Here is a 21,816-nt window from a genome sequence, read left to right as displayed (position 1 = left end):
GGTTGCTAAGAAGTCCGGACACACAGTATCGTTCTAGCAATTCCCTTTTTCGATGCTCAGCGAATAGATTCGTATATTACATGTTAACAAAAATTCGAACAGAAAATGTTAATGTGGTTGTGTACAAGAGAGAGGGAGATATGTTGCAAAACGAAGGATTAGTGTCCATAAGGCCGATCAACAATAACCGAAGCCATCGGGGTCATCTTGTCAACCCCATGCGCAAACTTCCTCTCCTTCACCTTCCACCTCAGCTTCGCGATATTCTTCGCCACAATGAAGTACACGCTCCCCATCAGCTTAACGACCGACAGCCCCGCCGTCGCGGCAAGCAGGACGTTAAGGTACCCCTCCCCGGTGACCTGCGTAGTGCCGACAGCAAACAACACGGCGTTGGTGCCGAGGTAGAGCAGCATCATTGTGGTTCGGAAGGACTTGTACGAGTCTTCTTGGTCGAGGGCTGTTTTGGGGCCCTTTTGGGAGGGGTCTTGGTGTTGGAAGGTTCGGAGCTCAGCGAGGGTTTCGCCGTAGTGGTCGGAGAGCTCTTGTTGGGATGTGGAGATTTGGACGGTGGCCATTGTCACGCCTTCGGCGGATTTGCTGGTTGTTACTGCGGGGAGAGCGGTTGGGCGTGTGTCCCCTTTTGTTCCCCAGGAGATATCGTGCAGGTTGCTCAGTGCGAATACAGTGAGCACGTTGATGTACGACGGCAATAAGAGCAAATCTGTAACGATGAAAAATGTTTTGGTCAGAAGCTGCTCGGAAAGGGCTGCTATGCAACTCGTTGATACTCACATTGAACGAAGCTCGTGAACATATGCGCAAAGTCCAAATGCATAAACGAAGCCAGGAAGTATACGCCGATAGTAGATCCCAACGTCACGCAATACACAAGGTTCTCCCATCGCGCGCGCGCAAGTTCCTTATCCAGCTCCTTCGTCACGACCCGGCTCATTTGCGCCAACAGCGTGTTGACCAACATCTGACTGCCATCATTAGTCGTCAGCGTCGACGGGTTAACCACCGGTTTCATCATCTCGGTGTAGTTGATGGTCGGCATCCGCTGGAAGAAGTGGAGGGTCATGACAAAGCGACGGACAAGTAGTGAGATCATGGTGGCGCCGATGACACCGAAACCTAGCATGACGGCTTTATAGGTCAGGCGGAAGGCTTGCGGGCGGTTACCGAAGGAGATGATGAAGAGGCAGACGAGGACGACGGGGTAGGAGAAGCGAGCGATGTTGATGACCACGCTGACGATTTTGTTACGGACTTCGGCCGAGCTGTCGGTGGTTGGGTCGGGAGAGGCGAGGATTTGTTCAAGTTCCGAGAAGAGGAAGAAGAATGTGATGGCGAAGTTCCCTAGGAGGAACAAAAATGATTCAGCAAAGGCACCGCCGTAGTTATCCTACTTGTGCTAAAAACCTACCGAGAATGAACCAAGAAAAGAGCTGATTGACCACATTATACATCCACTGCATAGTGAAACCCAGCTTTCGGAACAAGCTATGCTTGCTTCCCCACACCCGCGGAAGATTCATGAGCGCATAGAACCCTGCAAACAGACTGCCGTTCAGCCATCGTCTCCTCTGGGACAGGAACTCCGGAATCGTGTTCGGCACATCAGTGTCAGCCTTTGCGCGCGAGTCATAGTGCAGGACCCAATTCGATCCTTTCTTTGCGACGAGTTCGAAGCACAGGATACGATCTTCGGCCTGTGTTTGAAGTAGTCAGCAGTTGGCCCTCCATATGAGTACCATAGCCAGGTTTCCCGCTTACCAAGTAAAGATTGGCGGAGAAGATAGAACTATCTGCAACAACACCATTCCTTGCTTCACCCTCGAAGTACTTCGACAGCGGACCAGATCCGGGACCGATGTCTTGCAGGGCTGTCCATCGGTAAGCCGAGAAAGCTCCAGGGACTAGTGCCACATTAGCATTGACGTCCCGATTCTGAGTAAAATCTCATGCCCAACGGTTACTTACGAACTGTGATGTACCCAAACGCGGACTCGAGAGCTAGAAGGAGAGAAGGGTCGGCGTTAGAGAAGACCAATGAAAACAATGAGAACGGCCAACAGCATTCGAGACTCACATTTGTCCAGGATGTTACTGATCTTGTACTCGAAGTTCTGGCTGTTGGCGAAATGCGAGGTTGTCAAGGCATGCTTTTTACATTCCAGCGGCAAAAACGGGCTCATACCTGGCCACTAGAGGATTGACGAGGTTCTTGAAGTAGGGGAGGCCCTCTCCCATATCACTGCGAATCTCTCCACAGGCTCCAGCAATCTGTATGCATAACGTCGGAATTAGCAATGACACAAATACTAAGGTTTCCGTCGAGAGTTCAACGTACCTGTGGGTTGCGCGAGAACGTCTTCCACAGGGAGTACAGGGAATTTGGCGTAGGCCTTGTCCCGACATCAATCATCTGAAGCGCGATGTGAGATAGGAAGTAGGCAATGACTGCCAAGCGCTGCGAAGAACGTACCACACAGACGCGAGGATTGAGAATGTTACAAAACGCACGGAAGAACCAGCGATGGGAGTTTATCTTCTTTGCGTTCTTCTCCTTTAGACAGAAGATCGTCTGCATAGGAGGCATCCCTTCCCGGGCGCCCCATAGTTGCATTTTCGGGTCCAGGAAAGTTTGTGGAGAATACTCGAAGATGTCTACATTGATGTTCATATGTTAGACTTGCATCACGTCGTGTCTGCCTGGAAGTGCTGGCAGATGTGCTTACGTGCTGTTGTTTCATGGCCACTGACAGCGGCTTGCGTCAAGCCTTCCTGGTATACTCCCATGACTTCGAGAACTTTGAGGACATTCGGGTGGATCTTTGACCGGCCATCCGAGACTGATCGAATGGAAGTCAAGAGCGTCCAACAGTCACGCCAGGGTGTGGGAGGCCGGGAAGCGGAAAGCGGCAATGCACTTACCGATGACGATGGCAACCTTCTGCCATCCATCTGCATCCCAACCATTCTTCTCCTTTCTACACAGGTAGCGAATGTTCTCCGCCAGAGCAAACATCGTGCGGTTGAAGCCCTCTTCGTCTTCGTTATACATTGTAACAACGACCGCAATTTCGATTTGTCTCGCGTAGTTGCTGGCTCTTAAATTGTATCCTCGATCGACAAATTCATCTGGATCCACAGTGGCTGCAGTGTAGCGAAGGCTTTCAAACTCTTCGCCCTTCTCGTAGGCTCCCTTAGATCTGATCTCTTGCGGAACCTTTTGCTTCACGACAAAGTTGCCCTGCGACGACAGCTTGATGGTCTTCGTTCGTCGATTCACAACGGTTCCGACTCGTCTTCTGATGGAGCTGGAGCCCTGCCCGTCTGCATGCAGTCTCCCATAATCCGGCAGGGCCCCGTATGGACGCGGAGGTGTGGTCTCCGCTGGGGTTATCGTGTGGTCTATCGACGCATTGTCTATAAATGCATCGGACGGGGTGTACTGCAGCCCGGGAGCCGTAGAATGTACATAAGGGCGCTGCAGGTGGTACGGCTCGTTGTTTAAAGTGTTGGCAACCGAGTCGTGGTCGTCCTCTAAAGTTGCTGAAGCATAGCTTGCCCGTGGGTTGCTATATTCGCTATCGGAGGCTTGCAGGTGGCTGCTGTATCGGTCCATGGTTCAACACCACTGTAGATCACGATGAGCGGACGGGCGGTGGGATCGACTACCGGGTTCTCTACGCTCTAGTGTCCCTCTTGTCCGAACCTCCTCGCATATATACTGTACAGAAAGCCCTCCCACTTTACTGCTAATGTGTTGGTCACTTGGAAGAATTCTACCCACCTGTGACCTCTCCCATAGCAGTTTGACACAGCGAGGCTTTGGCGGCCTCCTTCGCCCCGGCTTTTCTCGGAGGGCTCATTTCCGCCCAGATTTCCGCCCCTGTTGAATGTTCCCTGAATCCTGAGAATTTGAGCATAACGCCCCAACTTCGTGCGTGTTGGCCGCATATACGATCTTCCAACTGCGGCCGGTCGCAAGATTTTGTGCTTGAGGGCTGTGTGGGTGGCCGCTCCACGTGACCTGCGGTATATGTAGCGGAACGTTCAGACTGACAGCAGCAGCAGCAGCAGTAGAAGCCAGGAAGCCTCCCGGACCAGCATCTCTAGAAGACCCTCGGAATCGACTTGGGGAGAGAACAGGCGGGAAGAGGCAATATCAAGCAGGTTCAGCATTTGGCGGAACAGCATCTTCAGAACCAATTGCCACTCGCCAACTTCCGACAAAAGCAATAATGATCAGGACACTGTTATTCGCGACCTTGGCAGCCTGGACCGTCAACCTTGTCCACGGGCAAGCACGGCCTCCGCCAACGATAACATCGAAGCCAGTACAACCGCCCTCCAACGACGCGGATTGGTTGGATATCGACGCCCTCTTCTACTCGGTGGTCCCACCAGTGGACGGGGACGACGATGGAACGATGGAGTATCCTCCGACCGACTGCTACGCGAACTGGTATGTCTTACCTTGACACTGGTAGTTCCTCTGAAGGCCCTGGAACTCAAAATCAACCTCATTCTTTAGGTGCTTTCCTGCGGGCATGTTCGTTGATATGGTTGTAAACCACTGCAACTCGACTTTGACAAATATACAACCGAACAAGCTTCCGCAAACCGCGCAAGAGTTGGAAGCGATTGTAGGGGAATGCATATGTGGGATTGGAGGTCCGACCGCCGGGAAATCTGCCCCTTCGAAGGACGTGTTTCTGGGCATTGCGCAAATGTGGAAGACTTGCGCGTCGTGTCTGAACGGAAGCACGGGCGTGAACGATCCAAACCATGCGTCGATTCTCTCGCCGTCAAAGTTCGCGCGGGCATGCGCATGCGTTGAGCCAGGACCGGTGCAAGCCTTGATCAATATGCAGGACCCGACCTGGGAATGCCCAAAGATCGATCAAGATCGGTTGAGGAGTGCGAGGCGGGCGGGTTCTGGTTTGCCTGTGCGGAGACCGACGGTCTCGACAAGCTCTGCGGCTCCGGGCCCCACGACGCCCTCTGCAGCGCCATCTGTAGCGCCGGCACAAGCAAGCGTAGGGCGTGCTCCCGCCAACGCAACTCCAGCTCCAGCTCAACCTGCCGCGAACCCCGCTCCCGGCAACGCAGTTCCAGTCGCACCAGCACCTAACCCAGCACAAGCTCCTGCGCCAACTCCAGCGCAAGGTGTAGCAGCGCCAGGGCAGACCGAGCGAGCCGCAGCCGCCAGTTTTGAGGGCTTTTCTGGCGCGGCGTTCTCACCGTTCGGAGCTGGCCGTAATCCATAGATTCTTTCTACGAAGTATCACTTGTATATAGATCATACCATAAGCTTGAATTTAATGCGATGCAACGCTCCCCTCACGACGCCATTTCGCACAACGACAAGAATGATGACCGACGAACATGACCCGAGCTTCTCTAGCAACGTGTATATATTTATATCTGGAGTTCGAGATATCTAAGGTTTCTTGGTGTAGTTGGTTATCACATCTGTCTAACACACAGAAGGTCACCAGTTCGAACCTGGTAGAAACCACAAAATCTTTTTTTTTCTTGACCTCACAAGACCCTGTGAACGCGTTATGTAAACGCGCCCGCTTTTCACAATTACACGACGGAGGGCTTTTCACGTCGGAAAAGTGCGGAAATACTGTATATGCTGGCATCCTCCACCGGCCACCAATGATTACGATGAAGATGGTCTGTGGTGGACTTCACATGTGGCAGGAGAGCCGGAAGAGCACTGGATTAGACTGGAATGAACTGTGCACGGGTGCACATCGTGTTAGGTTGGGTGTCATTTGAAAACGCAGTGATGCACTTTTTGACGACGGTTCCGAATATGAACTCCGCCTCAACCAGCCTGCGGCGCCGTCCATGAAATGAGCCTTGTGGAATGCAACGGCTTCAACCGGTAGACCAGAAACGATGGATGTCAACTACAGATGATTAACCTTTTCCTTATTGTTCTTACCAGCCAAAGACCGCATTTTCATGGTCTGGCCCGCTCCGTTCGGTTCCGTCGTGATTCTGAAACCATACAGCTTGCATCGGGAACCTATTGCATAATACCAAATCACCAGTGCACATACACTGCTCTCTATACACATACGGCTGCTGTCACCAAGCCGGTGTCACATGGTTCAAGAGGGTATAAGGCGCGCGTGCGTTGACAGTTGCCCGTTTATGACCCCGACCCCCAAACCGACTATTCCTTTTGACCGGCCGTGCTTCCGCTGGGCGTCTACTGATCCTTTACTGTTACCTGCGCGAATATTGTGGGCTACCGTCTATTGGCGGGATTGCCCGGACTGTGTTGCGCATCCTCTGATATCAGGAAGCTTGGAGGTGAAGGTGAGATTTTTATGAACGCGCTTCGCACAGTACGATGCCGATGGCTCGCGCGCATATCATGCAGATGTACGGTGGAATATCCAATGCTCACTAACTCTTGTTCGTCCAGACAATCCGACTCCACGCATCAGCACGAAAAGGATCGGTAAAGCCACATTTCGCCAAAAAACGCGAACAAAGGGTGTGCGACGCAACGTCCCACTTGGCAAATGTCGCGGTCCGGTAACGGATTTACCGGTGGAAACAGGGCGTCCGCCGGCGGGGGGAGCATCATCGCACCAACGCCAGTTCCCGTTCACATCAATCCGTTCGCAGGGTTCGACGTACCGCCACGTAGCAGCACGCCTTCATCAGACGCATCCACGACCGCCGCGTCCGCGAGCGATGCCGGCATCGAGCTGTCGGGCCTCAACACAGGAATGACGGCGCCGATGTTACCAGAACGACGGGATAATGACAGTAGCGTGGGTGGTGGGAGTGGTGCAGCGTCGCCGAGTCGCAGCCGGTCAATTCATTTGGCGCGGAGTTTCCAGCGTCGGAGTGGAAGCTCGATGACCGCGACACTCTTGGCGGCAGGGCGAGCCGGCAGTCAGGGGCGGATGTCGCTAGGACAACTCGCGTCCAACTCCACATCGAGCACGTCGTCGTCGACGCCCATGTCCCAGTCCACTTCAGCACATCGGGCCGCGATGATCCACGCCATGATGCAGCAGGCCGCTCGACAGGTCGCGATGAACCCGCCTCAAACCCGAACCGGCGAGCAACAACAGCAGCAGCGTCGCAGCTCCCCATCAAGCCATACAAGCACGACTACGACGACCAACCCCGCGCAAACCCAAGGACAACCTCACACACCAATACGTCGGCGGCTATTCCATCCCCCACCATCCGCGACGACGCCGCCGTCCGAAAACCGGTTTCGCCCCGTCGTCGGAAGCGGCACGGTCAATCCCTCCGTCCACCCCCAATTCAGATCAAAAGCCGTATGCAAACTCTTCTGTCGCCACTGCACCAGCGTCATGTGCCGCCGCGGGATGAAAGCGATCTTGCTCGGAAACACCAAAGTTGAGCTGTATTCCACCGACACGCCGCCGACGGGGGTGCAGCTGGTCTACGGCGACTATTTGACGCAGAATTGCTCATGTCGGATACGAGATGCGGCTTGCCTTGGCTGCGGAAATGTCGTGGGCTACCATGTAACACAACCATGTGAAAAGTGCCTTGAGGCTTGTAACAACGGTATGACTCATGGCGCTGATGCGGAGCATCTCTGTTGCTCTTGGAATTGGCATATAATAACCGGCGGTTTCTGGATGCAGGTCATTTTTGGATGTTCCTTTCTGACGGAGTGCAACCCGTCGACAGAGTGGACGCGTCAGGTGGGAACAGTTATGTCGTTCCGTCCTTGCCAGCAATCGCTTTCTCACGTTGCGTTTTTCACATTTGATATGCATGTCAGGCTCGAAACTCCTGAGGTGGGCAGCTCTTCCATGCGCAGAACACGATCGCGACGAAGCAGAAGTCCGGGATCAATACGAGATGATGTGTCGTTAAAGAAGCACGTCCAATAATCCGCACCTCCGCCCTCGCTCTCTTATCGTATCGTAAATGTCTCGGAAATCAGAATCGGTCATCAACTCTGTTTCAAAACCCATTCCCATTCACCTGAGGACGAAGATCCCTTTGCAAAAGCGGACATTATGAAAATCACGGAACCCATGCTGCATGTCAAAGATCTATGTTCGCTTCGCATCGGAAGGTCGCCCTCCTTCATACGTATCAACTAGACTGTCAACACATTTTTGGATTCATTTGCGACAAAAAATATAGACGCTCAATTATGATACATTCCACAACACGTATTGTTCATTATGAACCTTTAGAAAACCCGGAATCCTTTTCTCCCAAAAAAAAATGTGATGATGCTGATGCTTTTGTGGTATGAGTCAATGTCACTTTGAATCAGTGGTGGTAATGCGTGCTGTAATGGTGCGAGACTAGGATCACTTCAGGTCCCTTGCCCTTGTTCGGGCAGCTCCGCCACCTCCGGAAGCTTATCGGCGCCTTCGCCCACGGCTTCGGCAGCAGCTATCGCCTCGGGAGCGGCAGGCACCTCCTCGCTCTTTGATGCTCTGCGACTCCCACTCTGCTCTTCCGAAGCCTGTCGCTTTAATGAAGACTCGTCAGCCCTCGCCTCGCCCTTCGTGGGCGAGGCGGCCAGAATGCTGCGTTCCAAAACTTCATCCATAAACGCCCCCGTGTCCTTATCGATCGCAAAGTCTTGCATGTGGGTTAGCAACGTTGTGCCCTTGTCCATATCCTCGTTCGTCGTAAACGTGGACGTGCCTAATCGGAAGACTTCGAGCTCTGAAGCGATGGAATAAAGATCGTAGTATTGCTGGAAGAATATGTTCATTCCTACGGAGGAAGGAGACGATTGCTGTGGGCTTGATTTGCCGTCGTGCGCATTCTCTCCGATTGGGGTTTGGTTTCGCCCCGGTTTGCGTCGAGCTTTCGACATATAAGTTGATCGATCGGGTGAGATATCACTGGTATCTGAGGAAGCCGACAAATCGCGTTGGGATTCCAGTACATCTCGCATATATGCACCTGCAGGACAAGCAGCGTGAGTTACATTCGTCAGGGCCTAGCCGCTAATTCGATGTGAAAAGAGACGCACCGAAGAACGGTATCGCGGGTGGCCGCGCTTTCTCGAACTCTGCCCAGTAGTTCGCGTAAGCGTCAGTGGGATCCAATAAGGCCTGGAAGCCCATGAATATGTCGACGTATTTGAACGGGAGAAGCTGTAGCAAGTAGAAATTTCACTTCAGTAAAGTCGCGCCTTCCTATGGTATCATATAACAAAGAAGATGTACCTCCCAGGCTGCTTGATCCCTAACAATAGATGGCCGTCGCATTGCCCACATGATTGCCAGAGCGCAGTTGTAGTTGCCAACATCCCGACACACCTAAACCCAGCATCACAAACACGTCAGAGAACAAATGGACAATGATGAAGATGATGATCTGTTGCTTACCTTTGCGATCTTGACCACTCGCTTTATTGCTCGTGCCTTCTTCCTTGTGGAATCTTCCTGAAGAACGATTGTGGCCATATAGCTACCGACCTGAAAAAGCCCGGATCAGAGTTTACCTCGCAGTTCGCATCGACGAGGTAGTTGGTTCTCTTACCAAGCGAAACCAGTTGGAATACTCCAACAGGGCTCTAAGCCGGATATTCCGTCCCGCCCCCGTTTTCGGTGGGGGCGACGCCAGGACATGCAGATATGCGTCCGGACGTATTTGACGGAGGAAGAACTGATCGAGCTGCGTGAGGTCCTTCACCAAAGCTTCCGGTTCCCATAGAAAAGCCCATGACTTTGTGTTATCTTCATTGATGTTGCGTTTCGGAGGAAAGGCGGGTATATATTGCAGAGTATACCACGAAAGTCTCTGAATGACGTTTGGATGTTAGTTCGACGGCCATTGAGAGCGAGATGCGTCAGACTTTTACCTGCTCTCGTATCGCTTGGAACAGCTTTTGCCCGTCCCCAAAACCAATGCCGGAGATATGATCCACAAATACTTGTAGAGTCATGAAGAGCCGAACGTCGTCTTGAAAATCCTGCCAGTGGTTCTTAATCCACGTCATGATCGTCTTCACCACCCGGGCTTGAATCCCCTTCCGGTTCTTTTTCAGGAAGAGCTCCTGGTGCGCTCTTTGGTCCGCCGGTGGAATGTCGATGGAGTCTTCCGGATGTTCAAGAACCCCATCGGCTTTCGGAGTGATTGGCGTTCTGGATTCTGGTTCGATATCAACGTTATACCATTCGATCAGGCTGTTCAGGACCGTATGTGTCGTCATGAAGAATCGGAACGTCGCAAGGAACACCTCCGCATACGACATATCTTGATCCATAGGAAAAATCAAAGCATCAAGCAAGTCTTCAGGGGCACCAGACTGCACCACGTTCAGCGACGCATATTCCGAAACACCATAGGCAACGGTTTGCAGCCGACCTTCACTGAAGATGTCAAGCGGCCTGTATCTGCAGGCTACATCCTCGGCAAGCTCCAGATATTCAGGGTTTTTCTCCCTAGTGATGCCATGGGCCTCACCATCCCTTCTTTCCGACCAACTGGGATCCTTCCGTATCGCTCGGTAGCAAGCGGCGCTGCGTGCGATCGATAATGCGGTGTCTGCGACCGGCAGAGCTTTGTTGGCGAAAAGGAACTGCAGGGTGATAGGCTCCTCAAAGACAACGTTCTGCCCCAACTCCTCTATTCGTTGCTTCAGAGCATCGTTTGCAAATCTGCCGTACCAGTCCTTTAGTGTTTTACTCGGTGACCGCTTATGTTCTTTGCCGGTAACGGCCGACAGAGGACTGCCTTCACTATCACTTTGCAAACTCAAGGGACTCGCTCGACTTGCGGATACCGGCTTTTTCGATTTTCTAACCGCCACCCCTCCGCTCATTGCCTGCAATGGGGTCTGGGGTGGTGGGCTGGCTGTCGCACTGCGACTGGGACTATCCAGTGACAAATTGTTCGCAAGCGACATGCTTGATGGCATAGCTGCAGCTTCTAGGCCTAAAGCCTTCTTTTTGCCTTTACCGAAATGGAAGAATTCTGACACGATGCCCTTTCTTTCCGACGGTAGGTTCTCAACGCTCTTACTCTTGTTGTCGAATCCCTCCTCGAAGATTGGTTTGGTAGTTTTGGCGATTGCGCGGTCGTTTAAAAGATCGACGGAATCGTACTGAGACACGAGGCGCTTCGTGTTGGTTTCCACTACTAGTTCCGAGACAATGTCATGGATCCGCGGCGAGGCTGTATTGCGTACCCACACGGACGAGGGAGCAACCACGCCAATTCCACCACCTCCCCCATCATCGGAGCTGGCCAGCGGTACCACCATGGGCAGCTTTTCCTGTGATAGTCCCACAGCAGATCCGGCTTTCCGCATACGCAAAAGGAAGGGCTTGCCCGATGATGGCTCTGCCGTTTTCGACCTTTGCCTCGTCTCGGCTTTCTCCTTGGACTGCTCTCCACTCGCCAACGGTTCTCCATGGAGAGATTGCGGTAATTGGGATTCCGACTTTTTCTTCCACCCGAACATGAACCCCATCTTGCGCTTTTCTGTTCTTGGTGAACCGTCGATGGACGTCTTCCCGAGCGAGGCCTGCGACCCGCTTACAAGGTCTTGCAAAGATCGACCACGTCTAGGATAGTCCTCAGAGTTAAGAGTTTCAAGCATAGCGTCCACTTCTTTCAGAGATCTTGTGTTTTTCGCCTGAGGGACCTGAGGGCTCGTTTCGAGTGCACCCGACGCCGGAGAATCTGTCACCATTTGAGACGCTTCTGCGTCAGACGGAGGGGCCTCCGGGACAGGACACAATTTCTCCTCTCCTGCCGCCTGGACCGAAACTGAAATGGGCGCATGCACTTGCGCCTCCACAGGGGACGCCAGGACCGGCGATAATGGTGGTGCCGAAGTCTGTTGTAACGACGGACTGGAATTCACTAGAAGCGGCGCTGGCGGGAGACTCGCGGGGTCGATGTCTTGCCTAGCAGTAGGCGTTGCCGGTATATGCAGAACGGGGGCCGGTGGCAGATTGCCGCCATCAGCCCCAAAGATCCGTGTCCGCAGATCCACCTTATCGCCATTGGAATTGAAAGACGTTTGCCGACTGTGGGATGATCCTACTTTCGTGTGCGCGCGCGACAAGCCCGGCACGGACACCACTTTTCCATCGATGCAATTCCGGCATCGCGAACAGCCGGGGCATTCAGCATTTTCTGTGCACGGGACAGCGAGGTCCTTGTGCAGCCTCGCAGTCCCGTTGCACTGGGTGCACCTGGCCGTGAGATACGACATCTACGCCCACCCTCTGATGCCCTTTCTCAAGCTAGGTCCCTCTAGGTATGACGCAGTCCAGCCGGTTCCGCACAGACTCCGCTTATCGATGTTCGATTTAATGACCCTAAAACAATCGAATATTTTCTCAGACTCCGCTAAATAACTAGCCGACCGCACCAAAATGGTCGAAGTTCAGCTTATTGACCTTGCTTCACAATAAATGAGACCAAGAGCACCTGCTGTCGCTTACCTCCCGGCCGAAAAGAGTTCTACCTGGTTAATATTCAACTACTGGAAGTGGAAGGAAGCGTCAGGACGGCCCACAGCCTGAACATGGCGAACAAAGGTGGGTTGTCTGGCATCCGCGAACCCTATCCAGAGCATACCCTCGCGGCCCAGCTCATTGACCCTGCCTCCAACGGTCCAACTGAATGTTGCAAGACGGCCGCATATCGTCACCGTCACCCTCATAGAACTTGGCCTCAATGTACCAGCAGTATCGACATGCCTTACCTGTGAGCAATCCCGGCCGAGACGCGTAATACGTTGCCAAAAAGGGACGAGACGTGCCTCGCTTATCTCAACAGCAAGGAAGGCAAAGAATGGGTGGACGGCTCTCGGCGCTGCTGCTGAACTTGAACTGTGAGCGACTTCTGTAGTCTGCAACATTTGTCCCCGTCCGGTGCTCGGCAATCCCTGTCGGAAACCGCCTGCGTCCTTGTGAACGGTCGACCGCTGCCACAATCCGTGTTCCAGGCCTATCACGCATAGAGCTTCGCCAATTTTAGGTAAAGTTTACTTGTTAACGATATTTCATGTAAGCCAGTACGGATAATGGACTTGGATCCCTATCGCAGAGTCTTACGAAAAGGGCTGGACACATTTCGCGTTTCCCTGGTATCCAGGAGATCCAGGGTGGGATGAGAGAGCTGCCTCGCAGGATATCGTCATAGGCTACGCGCGGATTCTACACCATGGGAAAGGACGATACGGAAAGGCGACGGAGGGCGCCTCAGAGCACAGCTTCCGAACAAAGGGACTCTGGAGGCGTCGTGCCGGCAAGTACGAAGCCTGCCCTCGAAGTATGTGCCACGTGCAAACCCAAGACAACCGGAGGTTGTGGGAATAAATCTCTGTCGTAGGCCTCTAACAGTCTACAAGGAAGCAAGCCAACCGTCCGGGGCCGAGAGGTTAGTCTATGATCTTTCCCTTGCCATATGCGATGTTGTGCCAATCCCTCCTTTCTGGCTGGGTTTAGCTGGTTTTCAACGTAAGTACCCGCTGTCCGTACGGTGGCATTGATCTGCCTTTCTCACGTAAATTCATAGGCAAAAACGATGAACCGTTTTTTGACATGCCCGCTCTGCAAAGGATACCTAATTGATGCAACGTCAATCGATCCATGCTTACATACATGTGAGTGGTTTGGCTGCCATCTGGCGCGCCGTAGTCGGCAATGGAAACATGATCAAAGTTGTCTCCAGTCTGTAAATCATGCATCTACAAGGATTGGGAGCGCATGGGCCTCCAGAAAGCCTGTCCCGTGTGTGGGGAGGTCCTAGGGCCAAATCCAGCCCATTCTTTAAAGTGAGCCACATGACATGATCAGCTCGACCTTTTAGCTATGTCGTTCCAGCTTGGGATTATTAACGTCGCTACTTATCAGAGCCGATCACACAATGCAAAATCTCGCATACATTCTGGTGCCCAACCTGGAGAAGTTAGAACAAGCCGCCGCCGCACAGCAGTCTATAAATGGAGTTTCGAACGAGACGGTTGATCTGCCTGCGAACGGTGACGCGAATATGGAGGAACTTATGTCAGATGGTTTATGAGCGGCTTATGGAGGTCGCTTGTTTTTGATCGATGATCATGCGAGGCGTGCGTGACTGCCTGAAACGCTTTTGAAGGCAGCTGCCATTTGTCGCCCTTTCATCGAGCAATTTGTACATATTCTGGTATTGTAGCGATGGTGTTGTTATAGCAGGCGTGTTTTTTTCCATATCAAACGATAAGTGTTTTTGATTCACCGGAGACAGGAAAATCAACATGGTCTAGAAGGTGGTCTACAGAATGATTCCAGGAGTAGAGCTGTACACGATTATGGTACAATCTAGAACTGAATCGCTGGAAAGCCTACGCCTGCCCGTCATAGCCTGCAAAATCGTGTTCCTTGTGGGCTGAAGCTTACGGTAACTGCCGATTAGGCGACACAGAAGTAGCAGCCCATCCCTCCGCTTCAGGCGCACCCGGGCCTACATGCTCTCGCGATGCCGAAAGCGGGCTGCTCGCCCAATCCTGTCCGATCGCCTCCAAAACCGAGTTCAAATACTCGCCAAAGTACCACTTGTCGCCAAATGCCTTGATCCAGGATAAGTACATCTCGAATTCGCGTTGCAACGCCATACGCTCTCTCCATTCGTTCTCTTCCCGCATGGCGATGGCAATCGTGACGGCCGGGTAGAATGCGAAAAGACAGCTGTGTAGTGGATTGAAGGACGCGTGTGGGTCGATGGCGAAGGCCTGTTGCAGAAGATGCGTTACTTCTCGCGAGTGCTTCAAGGCCTTTGCGTACGCTGTCGTGCGGTCCAAAGGAGAGTGGAAGATGGTGGGGAGATGAAGCGCCACGTAACAAGAATGGTACATGACGTGGAGGAAGAAGAGTTGCCATGGCGGGGGATCTCGTGACGTGGAGTCCGCTGCAAAATTTGTGCAGTGGCTGACGGATTGGGCCCACTTTGGTAGTCCTTGCATCCATGCCCTACATTTACATGGTGAGTTGATGCGCGTTTACGCGTTTACCTCAGAAGCAAACTCATTCAGCTCACCTTAAATCAGCCTCTAGCATCTCCACCTCCGTGTCCTTTTCCGCGTACGAAACCGCCGATGTATGCAACTGCGCGACGCTGATAGACACATTCTCAAGTGCGCGTCGAGCGTCCGTAGCAAACCCGACGATAGTGGTCACGGTTCCTCCAACGGCTTGGATGCGGGAGTAAATCTGCGACAGCTGCGCATAGTGCTCAACGCAGTTGAGATCTTCTCCTGGTACGAACGCCCCCATCGCAGGAAGTCCGTCCGGAGTTTCGACCGAGTTGAACACGGCATCCGGTGCCGCCGCACGAACTCTTACTGAATGTTTCCTTATAAATGGCGTCCTATCTATGAGAGGTTGATTTTGATCTGCGATCCTCTTTTCCCGATTGCGGATGTAAGAGTCCGTCGAGTCGACAACGCAGACACACCACCACAGCCGTCGTCGAATCTCCTTTTCGAGCCAGGTCATGGAGCCGTGAATCTCTTCTACATCGGGGTCAACATCCAATTTGAGCTGATTCGCCATATGTAATGCTTGGGAAGCGGTGTCCGTTCCAGCTGGGTCCCCCATTCCTATGTTTTGCATTTGATTAGTGTGGAACCAGATGATTGCAAAGGGCGGAACACGTCACATACGAATTCCCGTGATAGCGAGGATGGTCATAGCAATGAGATTATCCACGCTTGGGCTGTTCACCACCTGAGGTATCATTGCAAGGGCTTTATGGTAGTAAGGCATTCCGGCTTTGTATCCGGGCAACCGATGACTTTTTGTGAACGCAATCGCTGTAGGGTGCTTCGCATAGGGAGCGCCTGCAAACGCCATGGCATACACCAGGAAGATCGGGTGCTCTTCGAGCGGTCGACTCCAAAACGTCCTTTCATGAGATGGAACGTTGTACCAGCGCACGCACACGGCTTTGAAGTAGGCGTCTACCGCATCCATGAGCACATCACGCGAGAACATCTCTTCTGGAGCAACCGGTGGACCAGCCGTCTTTGGCGTTGAGAGCATTGTGTGTGCAGCGGATTGAGGTATCGTGTGGCTAGTCATCATTGTGATGTCCATTGGCGAGTTCGTTGAGAGTTGTAATGGGGCTGCATGGTTTGAAAGGGGGCGCTCGCCGTAATATGCCCTAGTGTCCCATGTATTCACAGAAGACTGCCTTCGAGGTTCTTGCGATAACCCAGATGCTATAGTGGCGGCTTCCGGTTCTGCCGACTGGGGGGAGGGTTGCCAATCATGTGGCGGGCGTCCTGACTTCATGATAGTCTCAACCTCCCGAAGTCTCTCCTCCAACATGAGTACATCTGTTGCGCGTTTCAAAGCAATGAGAAGCAAGTCGCAGGCGAAGGAGGTCCAGGAGTCCCTTACATTGGTCTATTGCTTTAGTGCGTTTCCCACGACGAGCACTGGCAGGCCCTCGCTGCCGGGCGTCGTATGAGCAGTTTGCTCGTGACTTGATACACGAACTGCAGCTCGGTCTTCCGGAGTCGCATTTCGATTTCAGTCGATAGCCTGTGACCATAGGGAGACGAAAGCCTTATGAGACATCGCTTTGGGTGTTCAAAACACTTCAAGGGCAGCTTACATCGGTCGCACGCCCAAATGGTCTTGGTTTTCTTCGTCGGATCGTCCTTCGCAGGCGATTCGCTACCTTCCGTTCGCCGCATGGTTGAGGTCGTGTACGTTTCACGACGCCTTGTGAACGTTTATCGATATCGCAGGAGTCTTGAAGTGGACTCCCACCACATATACGCCAAGGACCGATGTTATGTGCAGTCACCTTCTCGAAGCCCGGAGCCTTCAACTAGGCCTTCCACCAAAGCGTTTGCGACGTTTTGCGTGGTGTCCGGAGACGGCGAAGAACGCCCGGTTGTCGCGCGCATAAAAACCAGGCAAAATGCCATGGGTGCCCACTGCAAATCCTCACATGGGGGGCGCCGGGCCGTTTGATTTTCGATCACTGGCATCGCCGAAGCTCCGCCGTCCCCCTTGTGCATGCAATTCCATCGTCATTGTCCAGGTCATTGTCCAGTGTCCAGAAGGCATCCTACCCGGCGCCGACTGGGGTTCCGGTGGCATGCCCGTGCCCCACTTGCGAAGTGGGTTAACATCTTTGTACCAATCGGAGAGTCCGCGGTATCGTGGCACAGGAGACACATCATGGATTCGCGCCTGAAATCATGGATTAGGGTTCGCTTCGGACGCCGGTCTTCTCAGCGAAATGAACAAGTGATTATGAGTGACTACTCCCACGCCCCATTCTCGACAAGCTAAAACCAAGCAGGAGTGCAGGCATCAGGTAGCTGCCGTCTCCTTGCTCATCACAATCAACGATGCAGGCTTCATTGCTGCTTCATGTCAACGGACCAACGGACATTCGCTTGTTCTCTATAGTACCCCAGTTTTTGGTGTGAGTGTTCATGCGTTTCTGCTCAGGTCTTCATTGGCTGGCAAGTCCAATGGTGCATTCGTAGTGGAGGCTGGTCCTCGTCCTCGTTTCTTAACCGACGCCCAGATGGTTGCGGCTGCATAGTGGTCGAAAACATCGCCATCGGGCTGGATGCAACTGCTACTTACTATGGATTTTGTCAAAGCGAAAATTCTGGTAAGAGTGGATCAGAGTGTTTACGCGCTGCGTACCTTGGCTTCCAGCGAAAGTCATTTAGCAAATAACAACCCAACCGAAATATCCACCACCAGCTAAACCTCCCTCTTCCACTGCTCATCCTGCTGAAGCTGCCGCATCTTCCTCCTGCCCGGAGTTCTTTTCCCACGAGCCAATTAAGACCGAGGAGACTCTTCAACCCGCGCGGATCAGAACCCGAGTGGGGTGGAACTGGAGAATATGTGAAATGGACACCTGGAGATCGCGGTGAATAGAAAGGGGAATATCTCGACTGCCAATTTGGATATCAGTATTTTGTGGTTTGCACGACGAAGTATTAAGATTTGACAGCACATTGTCGCATACTTCATCAGCCTAATGCGGAAGACCACGGGGGATTGCCAACTCACAGAGATTGCGTGCACCAGTTGAGAGCATCAGTTGTGGGACTTACAATGGTGGACGAGACATCGTTTAGCGACACGCCGCAGGACCCGATAACGGTTGCAATCCCGATCTCATATGGCGCAATGCAAAGGCGGCGCCGGCGCTTTTCCAGCCCCGACGAGCCAAGCTTTTGACAGTGCAGTGCAGTGCCCGGAACCCCTCGGCCTCTGCCTGTGATTGCTACCTTCTGTACGACCTTCTCCGGAAGCGACCAGCTGGTGATCAGGTCGGGGGAAGCGTCACATGTGGGGATCACCTCCGCGACCTCACTCGGCGTCAACGGGGCTCCAAACCCTAGCGGCGCGACTATACAGCCGACGATAACGACATCCAGCTCAACATGGAAAACCACCCTCTGAAGGCCTAACCTCATGAAAAAGGTGTCATTGCTGAATCCGTCTTGGGTGCCGCCGCCGGTGTGGGGCTGGTGGCAGCGGGGATTTGGAGGTCCATTGCTCGCCGCAGTGGTCAGTGTCATACGGTGTCGTCGCCGGTAGCAGCGTGGAAGGGCAGAGACAAGATCGCTTGTCAACCTTCCGCAGACGATCTCGTCTCTGTCCTTTGCTTTCATGATCTGATCCTTGATTGCATGCGGATACACCCTCACTTTCTCACGCATTTGGTTGAACAGTTTCCCTTCTATTCTGCAATAACGCCAGGAATTCATGTCTCGTATACCCTCAGAAATGTTCTGATTCTCTTCCCGTTTGTCTTATGAGAGGTGCAATGCCAAGCATGATAAAGTTTGAAACGCTCTCTGCTGCCACTGTCAATAGAAATCGGAGTTTGCCAATCTCATCGCGCTTCAAAATTAAAATTTTGTTAGGGGTAGAATTTTGATTCCTACAGGGTTACACCAATGGAAAAGATCAAATCATTTTATTATGGGGGTGGTGGGATATTTATTGAAAAAATGCAAATGAGCCACGGATGGGAAGGCGCCCCAAAACCCGGGCGTCCCGGGAAATCGGAATCAGGAAGCAAACTTTCTTATACTTTCAACATTCGACGAGCACCGGCGAACGCATCGTTCCGCGTCGTACGCGTGCGCGGTGGAAAGGAAAGCAAATCTGTCCCAAAAAGTTCACCTCATGCGGAAACTCAGAAGGAAAAACTGGATGCGGCTTGCAGGCATTCGGCTATAAAAGCCGGGCCATACTGCATCCCTTCTGACCTTTCATCCACCACACCTAAATTCAAGCACTTCACCATGTTCGGTCTCAAATCAGCTGTCCTTGCCTGCCTTTGCGCAGCTCTCGGTGCCGATGCCCTCACAACGCCTCCCGCCGGAGCCTTGATTGTGTCCAAGACTTCCCAGGGCAATGCGAAGGTTTACAGTACTGTGAGCGCCGCAGTCGCCGCTGCCCCCGCCAAGGCTGCCGCCACCATTTTCGTCTACCCCGGTACATACAACGAGCAAGTCCATATCAAGCGTTCCGCCCCAATGACAATTATCGGTTATTCCAAAAACGACGTGGATTACAAGTCGAACGAAGTCTTGATTACGTACAAGAAGTCTGCTGCCTCGGCCGGTAACAACGATGCCTCGGGCACTGTCCGCGCGCAAAGTGCTGATTTCTCGATGTACAACATCAACATCCAGAACGAGTTCGTCGGCTCTCAGGCCATTGCTCTCTCTGCCCAGGCCGATCGCCAGGGATACTACGGCTGCCAATTGCTGGGATGGCAAGACACCCTGCTCACGAACCAAGGTCACCACTACTTCGGCAAAACCAAGATTGTTGGTCGCGTCGACTACATTTTCGGCTCTCGTTCCCGCGCATACTTCCAGAAGTGTGACATGCGCTCGCTGGACAAGGGTTGGGTTACCGCCTCCGGAGTGGACTCTGCTACCAACAAGGGCGTTTACGTGTTTAACCAGTGCACAGTCGCCGCGGCCGATAATGCTCTCCCTACCGTCAACGGAGGTGTTGCTTTGGGACGCCCGTGGAGGCAATTCGCTCATGTCGTCTTCATGAACAGCGACATCTCGAACATCATCAAACCCACAGGCTGGGACCAATGGAACCCGACCGACCCCACCCAAAACCTCCAGTTCTTTGAATATAACAACATGGGCACCGGTTCTGCTACAAGCAAGCGTATCTTGTCCCGTGTTCTGGCCGCTAACGAGGTTGGAAAATACTCGATGGCGAATGTCCTCGAGTCGACCAACTGGGTGGACAAGAAGTATATTTAAACTCGAACTATTGGTATACCCCCTAGATACTAGATTGGAAATAGATTGATCGTAGCTGATCGTGCACCTCTGGCTATATGAGGGCGGCCTTGGCTACATAGAATCGGAATACGCCCGAATATACATACCAACGAGTGGATTCAATTACTGTCAAAAAGAGTGTAATACCGTGCCCTTGGGCTCGCAAACCGTATTGTCGGTCACCGGTCTACCGTCAATACCCTTTGACAGTTGTTCAATTATTCTCCGTTCGCGTTGCTCAGGACTGCAATGGATTCAATGGCCAGAAGAGTCAGTCCGCAGGATAGTCTCAAGACTGGCGGCCGAGCTCCCTCTGGAACGCGTTGAGCGGACGGACAAGCCAGTTTCCATGTAGTAGTCACTCGTTCCCCCCGTGCCTGTGGCCATATTTCGGGCCTACTAGTCATTTGCACCTAGAATACCTTAGGACAAAGCTGTAGCCAAACCCACATTGCCTTGTGGGGAATGGGCCAGTTTTCGGTGATGACGAATCTATCATACATGTATAGATTGAGGGTGGCCGCAGGTTGTACACACACTTCTCATCCCACCGCTTACATTGCCCTTCCATACATATCAGCCGTCAAAACGTCCCACACTTGAAAGCAAAAAGCGCCAGCGCGGCGTCCAAGAATGTCGATGGCGGTGAGAAAAAACAGGCTAGCCATTTTGAGCTTGTTGGACCGCCGCCTGTGGTAGATAAGTCGAGAGAATTCGAGAGAAGGCGGGCGGTCATCTGACGTGGTTGGGTGTTCTGGCATTTTGGAGAAACGGTGAAGTGGTTGGCGGTGGGGATTTAGATTGGAGAAAGAGTGGATTTGGACACAATGAAAAGGACGCGCTGCAATTGTGCTGGTATTTGGAACGTCGGGAGCGAACCTAGAAGACCCTCTGGATTAACAATGGAAAGTGCAAATAAACCCCTTATACGGTTAGCAGGGACAAACGGAGCATGCCCAACTGGAAAGACCCGGCATTTGTTTGTTATAGTCCGCGCGGCAGACCTCCAGATCTGCATGCTTCTGAGGCAATCCAGTGGGGGCTAAGCCGGAAATGTAACGCGCTCAGATCAGCTCCGTTGGCAGACACACTTTCTGTGAGCGCCAGAGGGAGCCAAAATTTGTATGTAAGCGAATAGGGTTTGCAGGGATCTCAAGCCACACTGCACCAAGCCTGACGCATTCATGAATTGAAAGTCATGAAAATCTCATCGATTGACCAAAGACGTTTGAGAGGCTCGAGCTGATTGGCCCATGTCCATCGCACACATATGCGTATACTTAGGAACAAGTGAAAGGCCCGATCCATGAAGTCCAGAGAATTGTCACAAAACTTCCCACCGCGCTCTACGGAATGAATGGATTTGAATGCAAACTGATATCACTCGGTCTCAAGATATATCGGAAACCAAAAATTAGACTGAGCCGCTCATAGATCATGTCTCTGCAGCCCTTTGGGACTCTATATACCAGACGACAGCGGCAGAGTTCTGCCTGAGTCTGGATCCC

General features: G+C 52.6%; 8 protein-coding genes and 1 non-coding gene across 9 annotated transcripts; 5 read left to right on the top strand and 4 right to left on the bottom strand.

The window, feature by feature from the left end:
* Nucleotides 1-38: 38 nt before the first annotated feature.
* Nucleotides 39-3,953, bottom strand: EV422DRAFT_517429 (chitin synthase-domain-containing protein). The gene is made up of 12 exons (XM_053069450.1): nt 3,803-3,953; nt 2,941-3,739; nt 2,745-2,858; nt 2,492-2,673; nt 2,357-2,431; nt 2,204-2,289; nt 2,096-2,136; nt 1,987-2,019; nt 1,780-1,922; nt 1,430-1,715; nt 796-1,362; nt 39-724 (listed from the first exon to the last, which is right to left on the bottom strand). Exons 2-12 carry the CDS (start codon nt 3,632-3,634, stop codon nt 159-161), a joined length of 2,787 nt encoding a protein of 928 aa, XP_052928799.1. The 5' UTR covers nt 3,635-3,739; nt 3,803-3,953; the 3' UTR covers nt 39-158.
* Nucleotides 3,954-3,963: 10 nt separating this feature from the next.
* EV422DRAFT_245260 (uncharacterized protein) lies at nt 3,964-5,298 on the top strand. Its single transcript, XM_053065692.1, has 2 exons — nt 3,964-4,477; nt 4,547-5,298. The coding sequence occupies exons 1-2, from the start codon at nt 4,254-4,256 to the stop codon at nt 5,280-5,282; spliced, it is 960 nt and encodes a 319-aa protein (XP_052928798.1). The 5' UTR covers nt 3,964-4,253; the 3' UTR covers nt 5,283-5,298.
* A 161-nt stretch (nt 5,299-5,459) lies between these two features.
* On the top strand, nt 5,460-5,533 carry EV422DRAFT_t31. The gene has a single exon. It is a non-coding gene; the product is annotated as a tRNA-Val (tRNA).
* Nucleotides 5,534-7,082: 1,549 nt separating this feature from the next.
* On the top strand, nt 7,083-7,798 carry EV422DRAFT_492541 (FAM72 protein-domain-containing protein; the record flags this gene model as incomplete). Its single annotated transcript, XM_053067607.1, has 2 exons — nt 7,083-7,590; nt 7,671-7,798. 2 exons carry the CDS (start codon nt 7,083-7,085, stop codon nt 7,796-7,798), a joined length of 636 nt encoding a protein of 211 aa, XP_052928797.1.
* Nucleotides 7,799-8,327: 529 nt separating this feature from the next.
* On the bottom strand, nt 8,328-12,361 carry EV422DRAFT_245136 (uncharacterized protein). The gene is made up of 6 exons (XM_053065690.1): nt 9,866-12,361; nt 9,544-9,804; nt 9,390-9,479; nt 9,228-9,320; nt 9,032-9,155; nt 8,328-8,961 (listed from the first exon to the last, which is right to left on the bottom strand). Exons 1-6 carry the CDS (start codon nt 12,227-12,229, stop codon nt 8,360-8,362), a joined length of 3,534 nt encoding a protein of 1,177 aa, XP_052928796.1. The 5' UTR covers nt 12,230-12,361; the 3' UTR covers nt 8,328-8,359.
* Nucleotides 12,362-13,022: 661 nt separating this feature from the next.
* EV422DRAFT_244943 (uncharacterized protein) lies at nt 13,023-14,222 on the top strand. Its single transcript, XM_053065689.1, has 6 exons — nt 13,023-13,269; nt 13,354-13,401; nt 13,470-13,481; nt 13,540-13,627; nt 13,696-13,798; nt 13,878-14,222. Exons 1-6 carry the CDS (start codon nt 13,186-13,188, stop codon nt 14,044-14,046), a joined length of 504 nt encoding a protein of 167 aa, XP_052928795.1. The 5' UTR covers nt 13,023-13,185; the 3' UTR covers nt 14,047-14,222.
* Nucleotides 14,223-16,939, bottom strand: EV422DRAFT_517380 (uncharacterized protein). Its single transcript, XM_053069448.1, has 5 exons — nt 16,621-16,939; nt 16,404-16,547; nt 15,665-16,339; nt 15,040-15,601; nt 14,223-14,972 (listed from the first exon to the last, which is right to left on the bottom strand). The coding sequence occupies exons 1-5, from the start codon at nt 16,700-16,702 to the stop codon at nt 14,399-14,401; spliced, it is 2,037 nt and encodes a 678-aa protein (XP_052928794.1). The 5' UTR covers nt 16,703-16,939; the 3' UTR covers nt 14,223-14,398.
* A 514-nt stretch (nt 16,940-17,453) lies between these two features.
* On the bottom strand, nt 17,454-18,754 carry EV422DRAFT_503853 (uncharacterized protein; the record flags this gene model as incomplete). Its single annotated transcript, XM_053068381.1, has 4 exons — nt 17,454-17,591; nt 17,613-17,637; nt 17,676-17,932; nt 18,095-18,754. 4 exons carry the CDS (start codon nt 18,752-18,754, stop codon nt 17,454-17,456), a joined length of 1,080 nt encoding a protein of 359 aa, XP_052928793.1.
* Nucleotides 18,755-19,110: 356 nt separating this feature from the next.
* EV422DRAFT_517373 (pectin lyase fold/virulence factor) lies at nt 19,111-20,422 on the top strand. The gene has a single exon (XM_053069447.1). It carries the CDS (start codon nt 19,298-19,300, stop codon nt 20,285-20,287), a length of 990 nt encoding a protein of 329 aa, XP_052928792.1. The 5' UTR covers nt 19,111-19,297; the 3' UTR covers nt 20,288-20,422.
* The last annotated feature ends 1,394 nt before the right edge of the window (nt 20,423-21,816 follow it).

The sequence above is a fragment of the Fimicolochytrium jonesii genome (assembly GCF_025526975.1).
Source record: "Fimicolochytrium jonesii strain JEL569 chromosome Unknown EV422scaffold_3, whole genome shotgun sequence".
Lineage (NCBI taxonomy): Eukaryota > Fungi > Chytridiomycota > Chytridiomycetes > Spizellomycetales > Powellomycetaceae > Fimicolochytrium > Fimicolochytrium jonesii.
Note: the sequence above shows the minus strand (reverse complement) of the source record. Positions and strands in the feature narration are given on the sequence as shown.